The 21,409-nt window shown below is 36.3% G+C and overlaps 1 protein-coding gene across 2 annotated transcripts in view; it reads right to left on the minus strand.

Moving 5' to 3' along the window:
- Positions 1–2,661: 2,661 nt before the first annotated feature.
- LOC134533082 (thioredoxin-like protein 1) overlaps positions 2,662–21,409 on the minus strand; it is a 38,009-nt gene continuing 19,261 nt past the window's right edge. The window contains exons 6-7 of one of the 2 annotated variants that reach the window (XM_063370316.1): positions 8,516–8,758; positions 2,662–2,860 (exon numbers count right to left, since the gene is read on the minus strand). In XM_063370316.1, the coding sequence (XP_063226386.1) occupies positions 8,548–8,758 (211 nt within the window). In that variant the 3' untranslated portion in view covers positions 2,662–2,860; positions 8,516–8,547. The remainder of the gene's footprint in view (positions 2,861–8,515; positions 8,759–21,409) is intronic. The other variant, XM_063370315.1, reaches the window with a different exon arrangement.

The raw sequence follows: 21,409 nt of genomic DNA on the forward strand, positions 1-21,409 counted from the left end.
CTTATGGCCTTGGGTGGTAGGCACGATACAAACAACACATATACATACAGATGGAACAAAACAATACAAAATACAAGACAACAAAACAAAACAAAACGATACACACAACATGCAACATTTAACAATTAGTAAATAATTTATTTTTAAATTTTATAATGTAGAAAATAAGAATAACACACAAAAAAAAATGATTACTAACCACAAGAAAAAAAAAATTAAGTTAGGAATAGTTGTATTTTTTTAAATTTTATTTTGCTATCTAATTCAGGAAATAACCTTGCATATTTATTGTAATTTTTAGTTATTATGTTTAATAGATCATTAGTTTTACTTAACGTACAAATTAAAGATTGATTACGACTATTGAAAGTAGGTATTCTAATTCCAGTGTTGTGAAGAAAATAGTTACAATTAATTGTATTTTTGTAACAATTGTGTACAAATAATGCATCTAATACTTCTCTTCTTAATGGTAAGGAACCAAGAAGGGAGTGTAAATCTACATTTAGATTAATGTTGCTATTTAGGTTTATAATTTTGATCAGTTTGAATTGTATATAATCCAATTTGTCACTATCTGATTTATTAATGTTATTCCAAATCAAAGAACCATATTCAAATTTAGATCTCACCAAGGATATATAAAGACTAAGTGTTGAATCTAAATTAGATGCATTAAATGTGATATATTTAATCAATGCTAACATTTTATTAGCATTTGATCTAAGTGTTTCAATATGATTGTGAAAGAATAATTTTGAATCTAGCAAAATACCTAAGTCTCTGACACAGTTTGATTTTGCAATAGTACGATTGTCTAGTTTATATTCAAATACAATAGGATGATATTTTTTTGAGAAGGTTATTGTGGTGGTTTTACTGTAGTTAAGTTTGCGGGGGGAGACAGACGGCAGCCAGTGTGTTTCCTGCATGGGGAATAAGTGGAGTAGCCTTTTATTTATGCTGGGTGAAGCGACCTTTTTCTGTCAACCCACGGGAAAAGATAATTGCTTGAGCTGTCAAAATAAACATTGATGCGGCAGTTAGAACAAGTCGAGGCGGGCGTGCATCCAGTCGGTCGCTGTGTATATCTACTCGAAAAACATAACTTCTCAATTCATAACAAGATTCCTTATAACCTACACGTATTGCCGGATGTTTTCAGCCTGATCCATGCAAGTTCTTTAGACACGTTTTAAATGAAAACAACTGGCGGGCCAGTGTTGTGCCCTGTTTTGCGGACACTTAAAGCTTTTATCAATTTGCTGACAGTTTTAATATATTTTTACTCTCCTTAAAATGAAGCAGATAACGTGATTCGTGGAATGGGGGTTGTCAAGTGCTGACAGCGGTCGACAGGAAGTGGTATCTTTTTTTAGATATGCGCTGCCTACGGCAGTACAGCACTCAGCAAGAGAAACGCAGTAACACGCTACTCACCACAAGAAACTTATTTTCTGTCCGATTTTCGGCAATTTTTTCACGGTTCCTCGAAATCGGGTTGTAATAGAGAGGTGGTCGCAACAAAACGGTTTTACTGTATCCTTATACTAGTGGGGTAGCGGCTGATTTACATAAATTTTTTTATATTAAGATACAGGAGGGTCAGATCATTTTATTCATAACTGTAAGATTTTGGTAATAGGTACACATTAGCCACACATTACTCAGGGCTTGTAGGACAACCAAAGTATTTTTTTGTATATATAAAAAAAAACGGGAGAGATACATGGACAGAGCTCAAATTTTATAGTGTTATAAATTAGCCAATTTCATAATTAAAAACAGTGGATTTAGTACACATGTTCATGAAGAGAGGTACAGACGGCTTATTGATGAAAGATGTGCTCTGCATGTCGCATGACAACATTGTAAAAAGTGTTTAATTTTTTGTAAACTAATGACCCAGTAGTAACACTTACAAAATTGTTCATGATTATGCCACAGAAGGCCTTTCTCACATCAACAGTACTAAAGTCTCAGAATGATCTCATGTTTGTGTCAAGGCACACCTCTCTCTTCCCCTCCTAAACACACTTCCTGGTGACCACCATGTATCATATCTCATAGCATTCTTTGCTCCTTCCTTATTCCTCTTTTCTTTATAATTGCCACTATCCATTTCAAAACAAACAGGCCATTCTATTGACAGAAAGTGGCACCTGAAATGCTGTTAGTAAATATGGTACGTATTTATGTGTTTGAATTGTGATTTTTACCCCATAAAGTAAACTCATAATCAGGAAGTTTGGGGTGGTCACAGTATTTTCAGGTAAATATTTTTGCGTATCACAAACGAATAGGTTACCTACACCAGCTTGGGTTTGCAGGGTACAAGAGTTAGCACGGATGAGAGTTGCAACTATATTAAAGAGCAGCACTGACTCGTGAAGCCACCTGTGTACAGCTCTCTCATCTGCCTGTTGATCGACGTGCAGATGCACAACCGTGTTAGTCCAGTGTTTGTAGCATCTCGTGTCTGGGAATTTAGACCAATTCAATTACCGCTACAGCAGACATCAATTGTGTAGCTGAAATGAATAACTTTTAATACATTATAACAATTAACTCATTGTTCACTATTTAGAAAGCTCTTGAATTTTTAAAACCTTATCATTTTTACACATTTCAAGGACTGTGTGCCAAAAAAATATACTAATGTTATTAATCACTAGCATTTATTTGGAGTACCTCTGTACATTTCATATCGGTTTTATACATACAGCATTTGACAAATTTAGTAAACAGCACTTGTGTACATTTTCCGATCGAGGACCCAGTTTTCTGCTTCTTCAAACATTGGCACCACAACTGGCAATTTGTCAGTCTTTTTGCAAGCTGAAATTCAGTCACCAATTCTCTGCAAAAATAAAATAATGTTTTAAAAACCATTTATTCAAATTTTTTTTACAAAATAAAACTATTAAGCATCTAAAATTTAAAAAAATAATAATTGTGAGCAGAAAAATCAAAACTTTAAATTTTTTTCAAACAGCCAAATATTCACTCTCAAAGCATGTGAATGCATGCTGCTAAACTAAGTTACTTTCTCTACGTAAGCTCAATCCATTGTTTACGCTTACTGTGGTTGATATGAATAAAATTTATATAGCCAAGTGATCAAATCATAATTAATTGTAAAACATATACAACATGGCTTCAACAATTAAAGAAAAAGTAAAAGAAACATTACATTTCTTTTTTCTTTTAGAATTATTTAATTCAATTTTATAGACTGCTTATGTACTAAGCAAAGCCATATTAGGTCAGCTCTTTACAAGATGGGAAAACATGGGTTTGGTCCCAATTTTCTGCTTATCTCATTTGTGCAGGAACAACTGTAGGTGAGTGTAACATGTGTTATTATAGGCATATGTAAATATCAGAATTTTTTTTAGTTCAAACGGAATATGAATGCCATTATTCTCACATACAAATATTGAATTTGAATAGTAAGAATGAAAATTAGAATCGCACTTAGGGATGGGAAAACCGATTCCCAATTTCATCGATACCTACCGATTCTACTTAAATAATCAATAATCGATGATAAAAGTCGATTCCCGCATGTAGCAAAAAAAAATTATTTCACAACATTGCAAATCTGTCAGATACAATTATTTAACGACTCTTCGAGTGGGGTTATGCCTGACTAGACGCATATATAACAGTCATATTTCCCCAAATAAACAATATCTAAAAGTTGGGTCGATGATATACACAAGTCAAAGTACAAAAATTATTTATAAAAAAATTATCACTGCGTATTAGTAGGGGCCTGTTCTTTTCGCGATCGCGATTAAACGACGATAAACGCGAAATCACCGTAAAATACAGTTTTTACGCGAAATCGCCACAACACAGCGTTTTCCCACGAAATGTAGTGTTAAAGTATTAAAACGCAAAATCGCAATGTTTTTACGGGAAATTTAAATACTGGGTAAAAGATTTGTCTCATCACTGGTAAACAAACACCGCAACATGGCCGCCATTGAACATTAATCATAAATGCACTAAAGCAAACAAAAGCTTACACACGCTCACGTTATAATGTTAAACCCAAAAATATACTGTAAAAATACGCAAAACTACGGCGTTTATTTTCCTTCCCGGCATAATGTTTGGATAGATAAGACAAACAGGCGAAGTTTTGAAGTCCACGCACACCGCTCGGGGCACTGACGTCAGCTTGGAACAGCGACACCAAATAAATACAAAAGCAAGCAGATGATTGGGCGAACGGTGTTTGGAACAGCCTTACGTGAATGGCCATACCACGTCAGCCGGGGGCGCTGGCATATATTTGGAACAGCGTCGTAATATCAAGCAGATTATCGGGCGAACAATGCTACTTCTTCACCCAGCCGCACGGGGCAGCACAAGCATTTTAAATCGCGCCAAAAAGCGGAACAATGTAAACAAACATTCATTTTCGAATGGTGTGACGATGACAATAACAACGAATGAATTTGTGTTTCTTAAATGTAACTTAACACCGAAATACCATTATCAAGTACAATACTTTCATTTGCTAGTTCTTAGTTGTTGCTTAATTTTGTTACTGTTTCATTTCACAAATTTTTTATTTAATTTGTACCCTTCTCTAAGTTAGGCAAGTTGTATGAACGAAAATAACTTATACTGCTCAAGGAAAGCTTAAATATTTTTTCTTAATATAGTTTATTCCGTATTACAAAACAAATTTTAGATTAGTTTGACCCCTTTGACATATGAGCCATTAACTTCTAATGATGTTAACATTTATATATGTTAATAACTTAGTTGTGTACTCAAATTTGATAAATATGAATTTATGATGTATGCTACATCATATATGTATTGAAAGCTGAAAAAAAAAAAAAAAATGTTGCAAATAGAATTTGAATTATTTAATATTAAGTTAACTAGGTGAGTATCGAGAATCGAAGGATTTTTTAAGGAATCGATAATTGGGTACCGGAATCGAAAATTTTGGAATCATCCCATCCCTAATCACACTAAATATTTTTTCCTCCTCATCATGTAATAAGTACATAGGGAAAGAAAAAAAATGTGTAGTGTAGTGGCTTCTGGAAAAATAAACAAATAATACTGAAGAGAAAAGTTTGTTAAGTTAAGTCAACTTAAATCAAATACCGTATTGGTCCGAAAATAGGCCGACCTTTTTTGCCAGTTTTGTCAACCTTGAAATCTAGAGTCGGCCTATAATGGGGCACTAGCCAAAATAGTATAATTAAATACATATATTTCAAGGAGAATCACTTATGGCATAAAAATGTTATCAGATATACAATTCATTGACCTAAAATTATGCCATACTTACGTAAAATTATTAACTTTTCCAACTTAGAAATTTAGTAAACACACTTAACCCCAATAATGTATCATAGCACAGTACACAGATATGGTCACTTTTAGCACATAGCTAGAGACCCCGAAAAATGGTGAAGCGCGAAATTCACGAAATAACGCGAAAATTTGATACTTTAAACGAATTTTGCGACTTTCCTTTGATTTTGACATAGTCGCGAAATTCACGAATTTTCGCGCGAAATTCACGCTTTTTCGCACAAAATAATGTCCTTATGTCGTAAGTTCTATTTATTTACGCCATCATAAACATAGGTGTGAAATAAACATAGACTGAAAGACTAGTGCCGTGATATTATCTTCGTTTTGACACGTTAGTGAAATTCACGTATTTTTATTACTCTGTTTACAAACAGTAAATATTGCCATCGCAAATGAAAACAAAATGTAAAAATTGTCAACAATCGATATGTGCGCACTACCAACATAACAAATTGACTCCACAGTTTTCGTGTTTTGAATAATGGTCGTTTCTGCCGCAAGGCGCACTGGTGTCGATTTTTCTAACCTAATTTAATCGCATCGAGCTAAGATGGCAGTCATTTTTGCGTGCACATATCTATGAGTGTTTACAACTACCGTCCACATTTTGTAATTTTTGTGATACAATTGAATTTGTGGCTAAGATGCCGAAAACTTCGACAATGTTTGATCGCGAAAGAGAGATAAAATCGGATGATTTTATATTTTTGATCAGCGGGACAAAATTATGATGTGCAAGTTCTGCAACGTGCGGGTTGATTGTACACGCAAAGACACGTGCAAAAAGCATGTGGCAAATGACACACACAAAACAAAACAAAAAAGACAATTATTTTGTCAAGCATTCTACCGTGTCTAAACAAATCTCGATAGGCGACAGCGTGAATAAAGCAAACAAGCTTTAAAGTGCAGAAAACAAGAATTATTTTTCTGATTTTGTTAATATGATGCTGTAAGTTAACATTCCTTTGGAAAAAGCTGATCATCCAGCTATGAGGGAATGGTGTTAACACCCATGTTGAAGGTTAGCCTTATTTATTTAGAAATGTTTTCCCCCTCTAATAAAAGTTCATAAGTATATGTAGGCCTACAATATTATCGATTAACTTACCTTTACTTTAAATAAATATGCAAGTATCTCAGATTAACAAACACATAAATAGGATGGATTGCATTGTGAAATGGTGAGCACACCACAATATATTTTTGACTGATTGATTGATGGTTTGACTCTGTAATCCAGCAGTACCTAATCTAGAAAAGGTTAGGTTAGGTTTGGCTAAGAATTGTTTTGAATAAATTAGCCCATTAATATTTTCAGCGATAACCTTATAAATGCTACCTATTTATAAGTATATTGTAAGTTATGTATACATTTTAGGTGCAGGGGATTTGCCATCATCAGCCAACACTCTTAGAGAAACTTATGTCCCAAAAATTGGCCAGGCAAATAAGGAAGCAGTAAGGCTATGAGGTTTTTTTTACACCGCCAATGGCATAATTTTTTCACAATTTTTTGCGGTCCCTACTGATTGCTTATTTTTACACCGATTTTTTGCACCGCTTGCTAATTTTTACACCGTTTTTTTGCACCGCTTTTGTCATTTTTTTGCACCGCTTTTATCATTTTTTTACACCGAAATGAGCCAGTTTTATTTACCATTTTCTGGGGTCCTTACACATAGCTTTTAAAAGCTCAGTCTGGTTATTTTTGAACTGTATTTAACAGGCTGCGGTAATTTTATTTGCTTGTAAAATGTGGTACATATTTACAGTAAACAGTTAGTAAAAACAGCAATTTTGCCGTACGGTTATTTACCGTAGTATGCTTTATTTACTCTTCTACCACAGGAAAAACAATATGGCACCAGTTTTGGCAACTTGTAGTTGCGACCTGAATAAACAAATACCGGTACATACCAACAGTAACAAGAACAATAAAACCTAGTTGCAAGATTGGCTGTTTTATGGTTGATTAATACACGTTTTACATGAAACTATCTTGGGGTTTTTTTACGTCAAAATTAAACGTACCGGTAAATGTTTTTACGTCACAATTTCTATTAACTTAGAAAATTTAACCATTGCTTTGTAAAATGTTGGCACCACTACAAAAGAATGTGAAGATAAACGGAAATATGAACTCTCAAATATTTTTGTCAGTTCAATAAATACTAACTTAGTTGAAGTGTTACTGTGGTAATATGCTGATGATAATCATTTTAGTTAGTTAAAATTTATTTTCCCCTGATTTTGAGTGTGCTGTAGAAGGGGTCGGCCTATCTTCGGACCAATACTGTATAAGTAAAATGTTAGTTAAAATATTTAAATTTTGTAAGAAGAAAGTTGTGTTTATAAGCAACTTACCCAACTTAACTAACCAACCTATCATTTCAGTTCCTATTCATCATATTATTCAGAACCTGCTACTCCACATATTGATTCAGAAAATTTTTTGTGAACTGCAAAATAAGTGAAAGCCAATAATAAAAAAAACTTTTTACATGCTGTATTTCCAAATTAATGATTATACGAGCTCATATTTACATACAGTAGAACCCTGATTTTACATTACCGCTTTTTATGATTTCCGTTATTTGCACCATTTTATATTGGTCCCATTTTAACCTCATCTGTCTCAATGCAATATATTTCCATTGATTACAACATGCCTACAATCTGCTTCCCACAATTTACACTGTTTGTTTATGCTATATCTACCTAAATTCATCATTCCCGTGTTTGTCATATAAAGATAACACTTTCAAGTCCATAATCCACAATGCTGTTGGGATCAGTACAGCACCTGCCCTTCCATTAAAAATAGTATTTGCAGGCTGCCAACACTGGCCCAATAATGGCAGACAAAGTAATTAACTAAATTTTTACCTTTATTTTATCAATATGGCACCATGTAAAAGATGGAAAACTTTCTCAATTGATAAACAACATCATTTTGAAGTGCGTGGATGAGCACAAAGGTCCTCATTTTTCACTAGCTGACAGGTTGGCTGTGCTCATTTAATTTTTCGTATAATTGTGTGAAATCATGAAATCATCGAAGAAAACGCAGAGCTGATGTGTTCACAGCAAGTTGCAAATGAAACCGTGTCCAAGGTCGAATCAAACACGAATAGTAAAGTATTCTAATTTTCACACAGACCTAGTCGTTAAGAAAAGAGAAGGACGACAACCTCAGTGGCTCTCCCCCTTCTTGCCGGCGACCCTCTTGAAGTCGCCCATGTTGGTGGTAGAGATGGGGGAGCCGAGCAGGACGAGGTGCTCTATCTGGGTCGTCTCGCTGCCGCTCTGGTTGTCCTTCACAAACAGCTGCACGTTCTGCACGTTCTGGAACTTGACGTAGCGGAGGTTCACCGGCGTCCCTTCCAGCTCCTCCGCCGTCAACCTTGGCACACAAGACACTGTGTGCAAGCATCGCTCATCACATGCAACGTAAAGCATTTCAAATAAGTTTACCTATATTTGATTGTATGTTTAATTTAGTGAAGATTTTTCATACATAAATAATTTCATACACAATATAACTATCATCAATGAGGTTAAGAATCATTGCTGTTTAAAATTTTAAACATATAAAGTAAACATAAAAATGTTTTAGTTTCAGAAGGCAGGATGGACAATCTGCAATTTGGAAATTTTTTTACATCATAACATAATTCTCTTGTTATTATTATTAGTATTTATAACCATTAACACAAAATATACTGCCAGTATGAATATGAATATGAATATATCTATATATATATATATACATATATATATATATATATATACACACACATACATACATATACATATATATGTTATGTGGGTTTGTGTACGCTTCAAAAACTCAAAAAGTTCTGCACCGATCGAGCTGAAATTTTACCATTATATACAACCCGCATCAAGGATTGTTTTTATCTACTTTTCATGTCAGCAACATACCCGCAACCGCGAAAAAGTAACTGCGCCATTTTATTAATGTGTTTTCTCGCCAATAAAAACAAAAAAAACACGCATATTCTGTTATGGAAACGTTTCTCCATGCCAAAGGATTTCTCTTAGCAATGGAAAAAACTACGTCAAGTGAAGCGAGCGGGAAATGGCTATATACAATGAGAATGCTTTTATTGTGAGGTGCAATAATTAAAAAATGACTGAGCATACCGGTATGGGACTAATTATACAATATCTTTAGAATTGTGTGGTTTAGATTTAGATGCGGATTGCTTTTCACATGGACAACTGTATGTTGCGTGTTCCCGAGTCGGAAAACCAGATAGTCTTGTGAGTGAGTGTGTGTGTATATACAGTCAAACCTCTATCTATCGAACTCGCATGTATCGATTGTCCGTGTTTATCGTATACTTTCTACGGTCCCGGCAAAATTGCCATACAACTAAGGTTAAAAAAGTCCGCTTGTATCGATGTTCAAATTATCGTTTTGTCCGCATTGATCGTACAAAATATGTGATCCCGTCACTATAAATTATAATAGATGATCGTTTAACCATAAATATTTTGCAGAAATAACCATTTCTTAGACAGAAACCGTCATAAAAACAGTAACGATTGAATACAGAAGTAGTAAAAATCACCTTAAATCTGCAGCCAAGTAATGGAGCACGTAAACATGAAGAAAAGAAAAATGAACAACAACTTACGAAGAAATATGGATAATATACCATAACTACAGTACAAACCCAATTGTTATCTTACGATAATTACCATAAAAAGAACTAAATATTCTTTGTAAATACCATAATACTACAGAAGCACGATAGCTACCACATTTGCACTATAGTTACCGTAACAACCGAGATGTATATTTACCGTGATGGTAATGTATTTATTTATGACATATTAAAATTAAAGAACATTATTGGAAAAAAAAGCATCTTAAATTTTTATATGTGCGGTTGGCACATGTGAAGAAATAATGCGATCTGAAAGAATGCAGTACTACTTACTACGAAAAGTGAAAAGGGTACTCGTGAATTTTTAGGTTATGGCAGTCTCTCTCGTTTTTTCAGTAATATCGGCCGAAAATTAACAAGTGTATCGGAAGTCGGCAGATATGCAGATTCAACTAAATATTGGCAAAATCGGCTTCTTCAGTACAGCTCTACATTTGATGACATGAGTAAACATATTTCAGACTTCAAGATATTGAAAAAGACTTTAATTTCCATGTAGGTTTATTGTGCGTATGTTTTTTTTTTTGCAAGTGTAAATTGAATTAAGTTAAATGCTTCCATTTTTATTTTTTTTTTCATCTGATTAAACTTTAATGACAAGTAACTGATATATTTCTGACACTAATTTTGAGGTTGAAATATTTTTTTCAAAATCTAAGAGTGAAGTCCACATCTATTGAATGCCAGCATCTACTGAATTTTTTTGTTGGTCCCCTGAAAAACGATAGAGGTTTGACTGTGTGTGTGTGTGTGTGTGTCTATATATATATATATATATATATATATATATATATATATATATATATATATACACAGTAAACTCTCGCAAATCCGTGGGTGTCGGGGATTTATGACCTTCGGATTTTTGAAAAATTTTCATTAAAATACAAAAAAAAATTCTAAAAGATAAGATGGTAGTCAATGAACATGTAATACTACCACAGGACGTCATAATAAACGAGACACTTGAGAAGTTAACAGAATGGTACGTAAGCAATACCAGTATAGTCCATTCATAGTAAATGAAGCACCCGAGAAATTTTTTTTCCTGAAAATTTACAGCCTGGCCTGATTAAATTTAACACACCCATTTGTTCAAGTTGGTAGTAAATTGTGTAAAAAGTAATTTAAAGTCATCTTAAATTAAATTAATGGCACCCGAAGTCGCACTTTGATGTGAAAGAGCTAGGCGTAGCAATGTGGCGTGCGCTGAAACGGCAAGCCCCTTGATAAGGGGAAGTGAATTTAGGAGGGGCGGTTGAGAGAAGCGATACGTAGCTGGCAAGAGACTCAAGGCCACTCCCTCACAGACACACGGCCAGTCCAGTTAAACTAAAGAGAAACGGGAGAAATAAAAAAAAATCATTAGTTAATTGTACACTAGAACCATCAAAAAATCTGAAATTTTGGCACAAAACAAAAATAATCGGGGAAAAAATGGTAAAACTCACAATAAAAGCTTATACAAAGCTATTATTTAACATGCAGCATATATTTTGTGTTGGTTTATAGTGCACTTACTAATGTTCGTATAAGAAGAGAAAAAAAATTGGACAGTCCGTTTAAAAACACGGCAGCAGTAGCTTGTGCGACGTAAGTGGAAGTGCGAGAATCTCGTCTAGACAGGCTGGCGGCTGCAAAGGCAGCGGATGCATGACGTCATACGGCTTACCTCTCCCTCCCAGACAACAAACCATCTCTCTCCCTCTCTCCAGCCCTCTAGCCATTTTCTGCGTGTGAAACTGTCAACATCCTTCCTCCCCTACTCCACACTGCATGCGACGAAAGCCAGGTTGTATAGTCCATTCCCGGTAAAATGAACATTTTTTTAAGGCCCCCCACGGCAGCCATTTACCGTTAATTTTTTGATACAATTTGTCTGTTAGTTACAGAACATTATTTCTGCTGGAAAATCTCTGAAACTTCAAAATTTCTTTAAGGCTGTTCAAGAGGTCCAAAAATCGTCCCTACTTCAGAATGACTTCAAACTGATACATCACTCACAATAGCATGAAAACTGATGGCCGAACACACTGACAGCGCTGTATAAGACTCAGGGTCGCGCCGCTGGGCATTCAGTGGCGAGACAGCCTCCGAAGGGGGAGGGTGTGTCGCTCCGCTCCCGAACAATGGAAAGACGACGCGCGTATGAAAATGGACAGTATCACTCCTAGCGGAGGGAAAGCTAACTGCTTGTAGGCTGGGAGCAGGTAGTCGCGCTGGCTTGTGGGGGTCGGTGGTCGTCTCTCGGGGCGTGCGCATCTCTCTCGCGGGCTGTTGGCTGGGAGTTCCCTGCGACCTATTGGGTATACCGAAGGCTGGCAGTTCGTGTGGGGTTTGTGTGCGTGCTGGGGGCGGCCTAGCAGCGCCAACTGCTACCGACCGCGTCCCGCGGGTGGCGGATACGGGAGCCCAGCTCGAGAGTTGCAATCTCGCTGGGGTGGCTGTGAATAACCAATAGTAGTCCGCGGACCAATGGCCGGCCTGCGGAGTCGTTATTACGGCTGTCGGTGTGAAAGGTAGCCTGAATGCAGCTCGGCGCGTGGCAGGAAGCAGCTTCGTCGGCGAAGGCCCGCAGGGGAGCTCGATGTGCTGCAAAAATGCGAAGTGTAGACGAACTGCGGGCTGGAACTTGCGGAGCTGTGAACTGCTGCGCGCGCAACGGAATTGAAATGCATCGGAACTCTGAAGGAAGACATCAGGAACCTTCAGCTGGGGCTGCTGTAGGTGTGGCAGCAGTAGCCTCGAGCGGCGCGACCTTCAACCGTCTCGGGGATTTTGGGTGGCGAGGTTGGTTCCCTCCCCCCACCCTGGCTTGAAAAGTACTGCTGTTGACCTGAAGAAGGAAGATGAAGATGGCGCAACGTCAGGCTGCCTTTCGCACCGAGAGCCAGCAGTTCGAGCCGGTTTACTGGCTCGTCTGCCCGCTTCTGTCTTAACTGTGGCTGCCTGGGCAGCTGTGGCTGGGCTGACGTGAAGTCGCCCGCCCCTGGGGGCGCATGCGCCCCTGGCTAATAATAACCCAGGAGCTCCCAACTTAAATGCGGGCCGCAAGGCCCAAGCACCCAACTCCACCAAGGTTGATTTTTCAGCCCCTCCAACTCTTCTTACCTGGACCCTTCTTCCTCTTGTCCAGTAGTTACCTGCTTGCTTAATGCATGTTAATTGATCCCCGCATGAAGCGGCCCAGGGTTTTCCCTGTGTCTATGCAGGTTTTACCTGGGCCACACTTAGCTAGCTTTTAAGCTAGGCGACCAATGGGGCGTCAGTCATGGCGCCAATTGCAGCCATGGCTGGCCAATAAACCCCAATAAGCACATGATGCACGCGCCCTTGTCCTGCATGGTTAAAAACCCGCATGGTAGAGTGTATAGGCTTCGGCCTGAGACACACTTAGGTCCTCCCCTAACCTGGACCCTCCCCTACACACTTAGAATTAACTTAGGCTATGAAAAAAAAAAAAAAAAAATTGGCTTGTGGGAGCGCCCTTTGGCCCTTTGGGGTGGGGGAGGATGTGACAGACAACAACTCGGAGCTCAGAGCCCACTGATCGCTGGTCGCCTTTTCGTGTCGTGGCCCGGCGCCTGGCTCGCTGGCCAGCAGTGCGCGGCTTCACACGTGTTCCTGCTCCACACCTGCCATCTCGCACATACTTCCTAGATTCTTTTTAATGATGCTTCATCCACACGCATACGGCCTGTGCAATATGTAAGCTTATATAACTTTTATAGTTATAGGCATAAATTCTTTATTTGCTTTTTGTCTACATTCAATATTACAGAGGTGTCATCGCATTTAGCCTAGGTGAGCAGGGTGACGCTAATACATGTAATGACATTTTTTTTAAAATCATGTTTTATTAACGTTACCCGATTTATGCAATAACTATTTTTAGAGGATGGCGCACAAGCTAACACGAAAATACATTACATATTTAATGTAATAAGGTAGTTAGAGATATCATTGATGTGTCAGTCAGTTACACATAGCACGCCGACATCTCTCCACGGCAATCCGGGTTTCTGGACAAATACCACTTGAGATGTTTGGTGTTTGAGAGACGCGGTGAACGCCGTGAGTCTGAGCGGTGACGCATCATTTGCATCTCGCCGCTCGTCAGCGCCGTTTTGAAAATATTAAAAGTACTTTGTAGTTGTCACTACAACACTAATATAGAGTGGCACATTGACAAATATTTTAAGTAAGAAAATATATTGTAAATAAAAAACAAATGCACCAGACAATTCAACATTTCCCCTCTGTGATAGTTGTGCTGCACACGGAAAACCGGTGATCATACTTGCAAAGTGAGGTACTGATATTTTTCCTGCTTATTTTGGGATAACTGGCAAGATAAATCTTGGCCGTTTTCTTAAGCAATTTTTTTTGAACGCCTGCTGCGTTCATTTTTGCTGTCAGATATTTTTCCCAGGCCTGAAAGTCATTAATATCAAAGTAAAAATGATTTCAGTATTGAAGGAAAATATAATGCTGTTGTTGGCTAACTACATTTATTTAAGTTCATATAAGTACCTTATGCTTATTCTTAACGTTCATAATATTCGTGTTAATTAGTGTGTCATTATTTATTAATGCTGAGGCTATTACACTTAGTAGTTTGGTGATATTTGTTCTACAATATAATGCAATGGAATGTAACCTGGTATTATTTCTTTCATGGAAACGCAAAGTACGTGCGCAATGCACTAGGCAAAGAAACGTAATCATCATTGATAATAATAATTGTAACACCTGTTCAATTGAAGTTTCGTGTTTTCAAAATGTATCATGTCATAACGGGAGTGTTCATAACGGAAAATATCTCTTCGAGTTGACTGTAGCCAATTCCAATGGTCACACCTCCCCAAACAGCAGCATCATTGATATCATCAGCCTGGTTTTTATTGTCAGAAGTTATGTGTTGAACTTGGTCGCAGGATGCACATACAAATTGCCATGTATAAAAAAAACCGAACGGGTTTCTTTGTGGAAATTAAATTTTCCCATGGTACATTCCTTTTTGTGGGATTTAAGTGATTCCATTTGTTATATTATATGTGCAATATCGACACATCTATTACCACACAGCTGTTTGGTGACAGGAATGTGATAGTCGTCTTTTTCAACTATCAACTTAGGTAAGTCACCATCAGACTCCTCAGATAAGTCATTGTGCCCATTTTCTGTTGTGTCACCAATTTCTTAGCCGACATCACGAGTAACAGGCGATTTGCCTAACGGTGGTTTGCCTAAACATGAATTCGTTACGGCGTTTTGCCTAACGGCGTTTTGCCTAAACGGCGTTTTGCCTAAAATTAGGCAAAACGCCTTTAGGCAAAACGACACATGCCCGACATCACTACTGGATAGCAATGGCTCAACTAAAACATCTTGTTTCCTGCATGGCCTGTAAAAAGAAAGTAATAGATATGAATATGCCAATATACATGTATTTAAAAGATGGTTTTGTTTCATGGTAAGTAATTTGTTTTAGAGCTAAGGGTAGCTCCACTAAGACACCTTCCGGTAGTTAAATATAGCCTGTGACAATTCTGAGTTGATGAGCATGCAACGAATCCATGAAGGAATAAAATATCTAAAAAGTAATATGATTTATGTAGTGCTTATTATTAAATTGTACGAACATATTACCATTGTTATGCTGCTTCATTTAAAATATTGCAGCATATTTTTACAGAGAGTTAATATTTAACTGAACTATTAGACCTCGTTGTTCTAAACAAATGCGATTTCTTGTAATTATCTTGTAATTTTTTTAAGCATCGCATGCGCAATGATACTAATAACGATATTTGTAAATGAGTTTAGTAGTTCTTTAGATCCTGTTTTATTATTTTTAGGGAATAACTCAAGTGCATTAAAATGTTTTACGCGATATGTACATATGTACATGTGGAAACTGCTTATTACGTAGAAAAACTTTGATAATAACCATTAGTACAGCATTTTCACCTCAAACCGCATAATTCAAATATGGCAGAAACAACACAGATAAAATAATAATCACTTATTTATTTATTTTATGATATATGGTGCCATTGAACAGCGTGAGACAAAAAGTGCCTCCCACAATGCAGATAACATAAAGAAAAAGAATGAAAAGAAACACCCTACACACAAGATGTACTACAAAACGCTATTACTGACGTCGAAGAGACAAACAAGAGATAACAAATGTAAAATATATATATATATATATATATATTATTTATCAAACACACCAGACGTATTTAATGTTATTTATGTGTTGATTCCAGTTAGAATTACATTTGTCAGTACTTTATTAGCATAGGCCTATATAGCGTAAGTTATTTAACTTAATTAAATGTAAGTAAAATGTCAATGTTACATGGCATGCATGATTATGTGCAATGGAAAACGATGGGACCTACAATACTGACCATCACTGAGAGAAAGAAATGATTTCGAGGATCATAATTTTCCCTATCAACAAAATAATACGTTGAATTGTGTGAAATAAATATATGGCTGTTTAAATTAAATTATGATTTGCCCCAAAAATGGAATGTTTGTTTTCACACAGCTTAGGTGATGTTTATGGCTGCATTCACAAATAATTTTATGCTCATAAAATATTAAGGATTTGAACATGGCCATACATGTTCGTACACAGTGTAAAATAAACCTTATATGTTGCATCACTATAAAAATAAACTGTAGGATGTTTAATCGAACTTCTAGTCTGGGACCACGTGTTTAGGAGTCAGTTTATAAGAGATAATGCCGGTTTAAAATGCTTATTAAAAATTTAATGTTATTAATGGATGTATATTATCGCTTAAATGGTATTAGCGTGTGTACGTTAATCCACGTTTCATTTATTATCTTATTTTCGTAGAAACTATATCATCTTCCCATTTTATTATTTAATTAAGTTTAAATAAAAACATCGACAAACACAATAAATAATTTTTAAATAAATAAACAACAAATAATTTTTATTTACACAGAAGTTCCGAACAAATCTTCAATGTGTAAAGGCCTATCCGAACCAAGATACTCAAAATGACCAATACTATTTCCATGTAAATGCAGGCCGGTACTCATAAAACTGATTTGGTTGTCACCAAAACCTCTAAACAGGGTGCTTCGTTTATTTACTGAAAACAAAATATTTATTTGCCTCTACCACGATGTACGTAATTGTTATTGCAAAGATGTTTATTACGCGCATGTATCTGTCGATGATGTAGGAACAACCAAACAGATGTTTGGATAAGGAAATTATTTTAAAATATTTTATTTCGTACAAAGGAACGGACAGAACAAACACATGTTAGTGTGTGAAACTAGGTATTGTTTGAAATTAAAAACATTCATTTCTATATATATATATATATATATATATATATATATATATATATATATATATATATATATATATATATATATATATATATATATATATATATATATATATATATATATATATATATATATATATATATATATATATATATCCAATACTACTATAGAACTACGTATTTATATCTGAGCATCCTATTTTGCCCTCCTACCACATTAATGTGGCAATAAAAAAGTGACATGGGATAATGAATAACATGGCACCACTAAAAAACAAACATCCTTTCTAGAAAAATAATATTTTACGCGAATTGTTTTACATTTTAATCTTACCTCTTCAATTGAAGATTCGTGAGATCAAAATTTTTCTTCAGAAATGTTAGGCACGTCCATCACAGATGGTAGCTCTTTGATTAGGCTGTGTCCAATCCCTATGGATATAGCACCCCAAACCAGAGCATCATTGATGTCACAATACTCCGGTTCGTGAGATGTAATTTATTTGGTTTGGTTGCATGCATCACACTGGAATGTCCAAGTCGAAAAGAGGCCACTGCGACTTTCTGACATGAAAACAAATTTCCCTAACGTACATATTTTCTTATGGTCTTCCAGTAGAGCCATTTCTTTCATTAGATGGGCAATATTCACACATCTGTTTCCTCGAAGCCTCTCTTCCAAGAAAACGTAGTTAATGTCGTGCTCAACAATAAAATCAGGAAACTCGCTTTCTTCACCACTACCTTTGAATATATATACTGTATAGAAGTCGCCAGCCCAGGTTAAAATTTCTAATACGGTTTTGAGGTAGTTGGTTAATTCACCGCCGCAATCGCCACCATCTCTAGGGCATCGACTTGTGGTGGTCCCTAGCGGACAAGTGTCAAACTCTTCAAAAACCCCTTCCCCCTCATGTTGAACGACCTTGAGCTGCAGTGAATGATGCATGGGGGGTGCGGGGAATGACAGCGGGCGACAGTGCTGCACTCTAACGTGTAAATAACAACTAAGACGATACAGGGCGTTACGGCAGCGCACTGCAGCGGTGAAGTTCCCAAGCTGCTCATCATACGCTTCTGAAAAACGTAGAGTAAATCCTATCCACTCGCGACTTCTATACAGTATATATATTCAAAGCCACTACTTTCTAGTAAACTCAATTGATTATCACACGACTGCTTTTGCTCTTCAAGAGAAACTTTTGTAAGTGACAAGATTGTTTCTTCGCTGCGTAATTCTTCGTTTGACCTGTATAGTGATAAAAATTAGTAAGTTAATATAAATGTGACAGAAACGGTGTATAATTATTCAAGCGTTCCAATAAAAAATTATTTCTAGAAAAAAGTACATTCCAACATTGAGGTAAAAAATAACAACGAAAATTTGCGTTATTCATTTATGTGCGTGTTAGGCTTCAAAATTCTTACAGCAACCATATGAGTGTGGCTTGCCTTTTTACAGAGGCATATAAAAGCTTTTTCTTTGGGAGGACACAAAACCAATGAAGTTACGCAGTTGATGATACACACTTACGTACAAGTACATTATATGCTGCAATTTAACCTTAAAAAAACAAAATCAGAAAACTATTCTGTGTAAAGGAATGCAGTTAATAGAATAACACAAATATTTTAAAAAATAATCTAATTGCTGGGTATAAACAGTAACAACGATTTCGCAGTAATTACTACAATACAAACTACTGCAAGAGTCAGCAAAAATAAAATGTTTTAATAAAAATGATGTATTTATTACACTTTACCAAATACTTCGGTTTAAATTTGAAAATCGTCTTGTAGTTACAGCCTGATGCGGAGTCTAAGGATGCAGTGAATGGAGGTTGGCACGTTTGTGAGGCGGGCCGACCCACGCGAGGAAAAGACCTGCAGCTTCCAGCCAATCGTGAATAATGCCCGAGATGGTCGAGGTGCACAGGGTGCGAGCGCCGTAACGCAGGGACAGGGAACAGGCATATCTCCGAGAAACCCCGCCGACCAATAGCGATTGCTACATGCGGAAATCCGTGTGACCAAGCCGCGACGGGAATCTAACCTGGATTGCATAGATGGTAAACCTGCGTTCGAGCGCCAGCCAACGCGGCCTTTTTATTATTTTTTGTTCACCATAATTATTTTATTACAAAAGGATAAAGGGGGGGGGGGGGAGGGGCAATCCGATTCATTAGCAAACAACGCGCACCATAATAAGTAACGAAACATCAAACGATGCCAAGAAAATATGCAGTATTTACTTTTATTTTATAGTTTCAGGATAATTTCGTTTCAAGCTAAACAGTTCTAAAGATTCCTGTATTTATACTCAGTAGTGTAACACAATAATTCAAGACAAAGCCGCCGCGCCCTCCCCTCCTCCCCAAAACTCCTTTTTTCGTTGTCATGAGACGAGCAGAGCGCATTTTGGTGTGAATATTTCTCCCGCACGAAACTTTTGCAACGGGAGGGGTTAGTAATTCTTGCCATGGTGACCTTGAAAGGTGGTCCGCCCAGCCCCTACCCGGCGTCAGCTGATATGCAGGTCATTCACGCCGCGGAGACCTAGGCCATTACGCGTTACAAGCCAACCCACAGCTATATTATGAGACTGAGTCGTTGGCCAAGGGAAATTTGACTTGAATGATGGACGAAAAATTCAAACGAATGGCTAGGCAGTTGTGCAATTTCAACCACACATGACTGTAGTACAGTGGAGTGATTAAAATTGTTATCCTTACACCAAAAACTAAAAATAGAAGTACACATAATAGTACTTTGTGTTGGACAGATTATTCTATAACATGGATAGGGTATCTTGTATTGCGTTTACATACATTATTTCTACACTGACATGAAAAATACATTGGCATTAAATGGAGCAGCAAGATTAATTCTTTCAACTGTTGCACATGTGCCTTGTAATGGGTCGCGAAATTTCAGTATCACCTTAGCTGCAGCTGCAAACTCATTATCTTCTAGATTTGCAACCTGAAGCCTGGATTTTTCTAAATTGTATCTGCTTGTGTAACGAAAACTGTGCAATTTTGTATTTTTTTTTTTCAAAATCATTTTTAGACCATTTTTAGTAAAATGTCAGTTTATTAAACTCGAAACTAGCGCTTAATTACTAAATTTACATGCATTAAAAATAGTTTATTCACGTTCGTCTAAGTACGATACCCATTCACATATGAAATTTCGATCTGATCTGATAACGTTTCAATACTGTCGTCCAATGTACTGATTCTTCTGTTTGTCACGGTTGTATTTTGTTATCTACGACAGAAAATGACGTGAAACTTCAATAATATTCAATAATATTCAATAAGTATCTATTTTTAAATTATTTTTAATGGCTAAAGGTAAATCTTTTACGCAAAAAAATGCACGCGTTTAGTTTCAAAAGGATTTCAATACGATAACCATATGAGTTAGGTAAATTTAACACCCTAGTCGAGCTGGTATTGACTCATTTTTGGGATGCCCGACTTTGACTGTTCGATTTAAATAGGTACTGTATACATGAGCGTATTCAATTCGAAAAGTGTTTCGAAATCGTTTAGAAAACGAAATGGAAACATGGTAACTGGATACCTCATACGAGTAACTTTTTGTCCAGTTTTTTGTTACGTAACCTTGACCCGAAAAAGTTAGCAGAGATTATAACGCGATTTGCTAGTACTGTCATAATGAGGTAAAAAAAGATATAACTGCAGTTTACTCAATGAATAAATTAATTATTTATTAAGAGTAATTAGATAGTGAGATTGTGTTATAACTTAAAGGTAATTTTTCTACAATTTCGGTAGTTACAAGCTCGTATTCGGAATATTTCCAAGTTTCTTTACATCTTTCTTAAAATATAATTTTTTTAAATTTCGAATAATTTATTTTTCTTATTGCATACAGAAAATTACGAAATATAGCATAAACATTTCCAGTTTCTCTTTTTTTATATAATTTATAAACTTACAAGTACGATACACCTGAATCACAGTTGCAAAAGAAAATTAGGCT

Source organism: Bacillus rossius, chromosome 6, assembly GCF_032445375.1.
Source record: "Bacillus rossius redtenbacheri isolate Brsri chromosome 6, Brsri_v3, whole genome shotgun sequence".
Taxonomy (NCBI): domain Eukaryota; kingdom Metazoa; phylum Arthropoda; class Insecta; order Phasmatodea; family Bacillidae; genus Bacillus; species Bacillus rossius.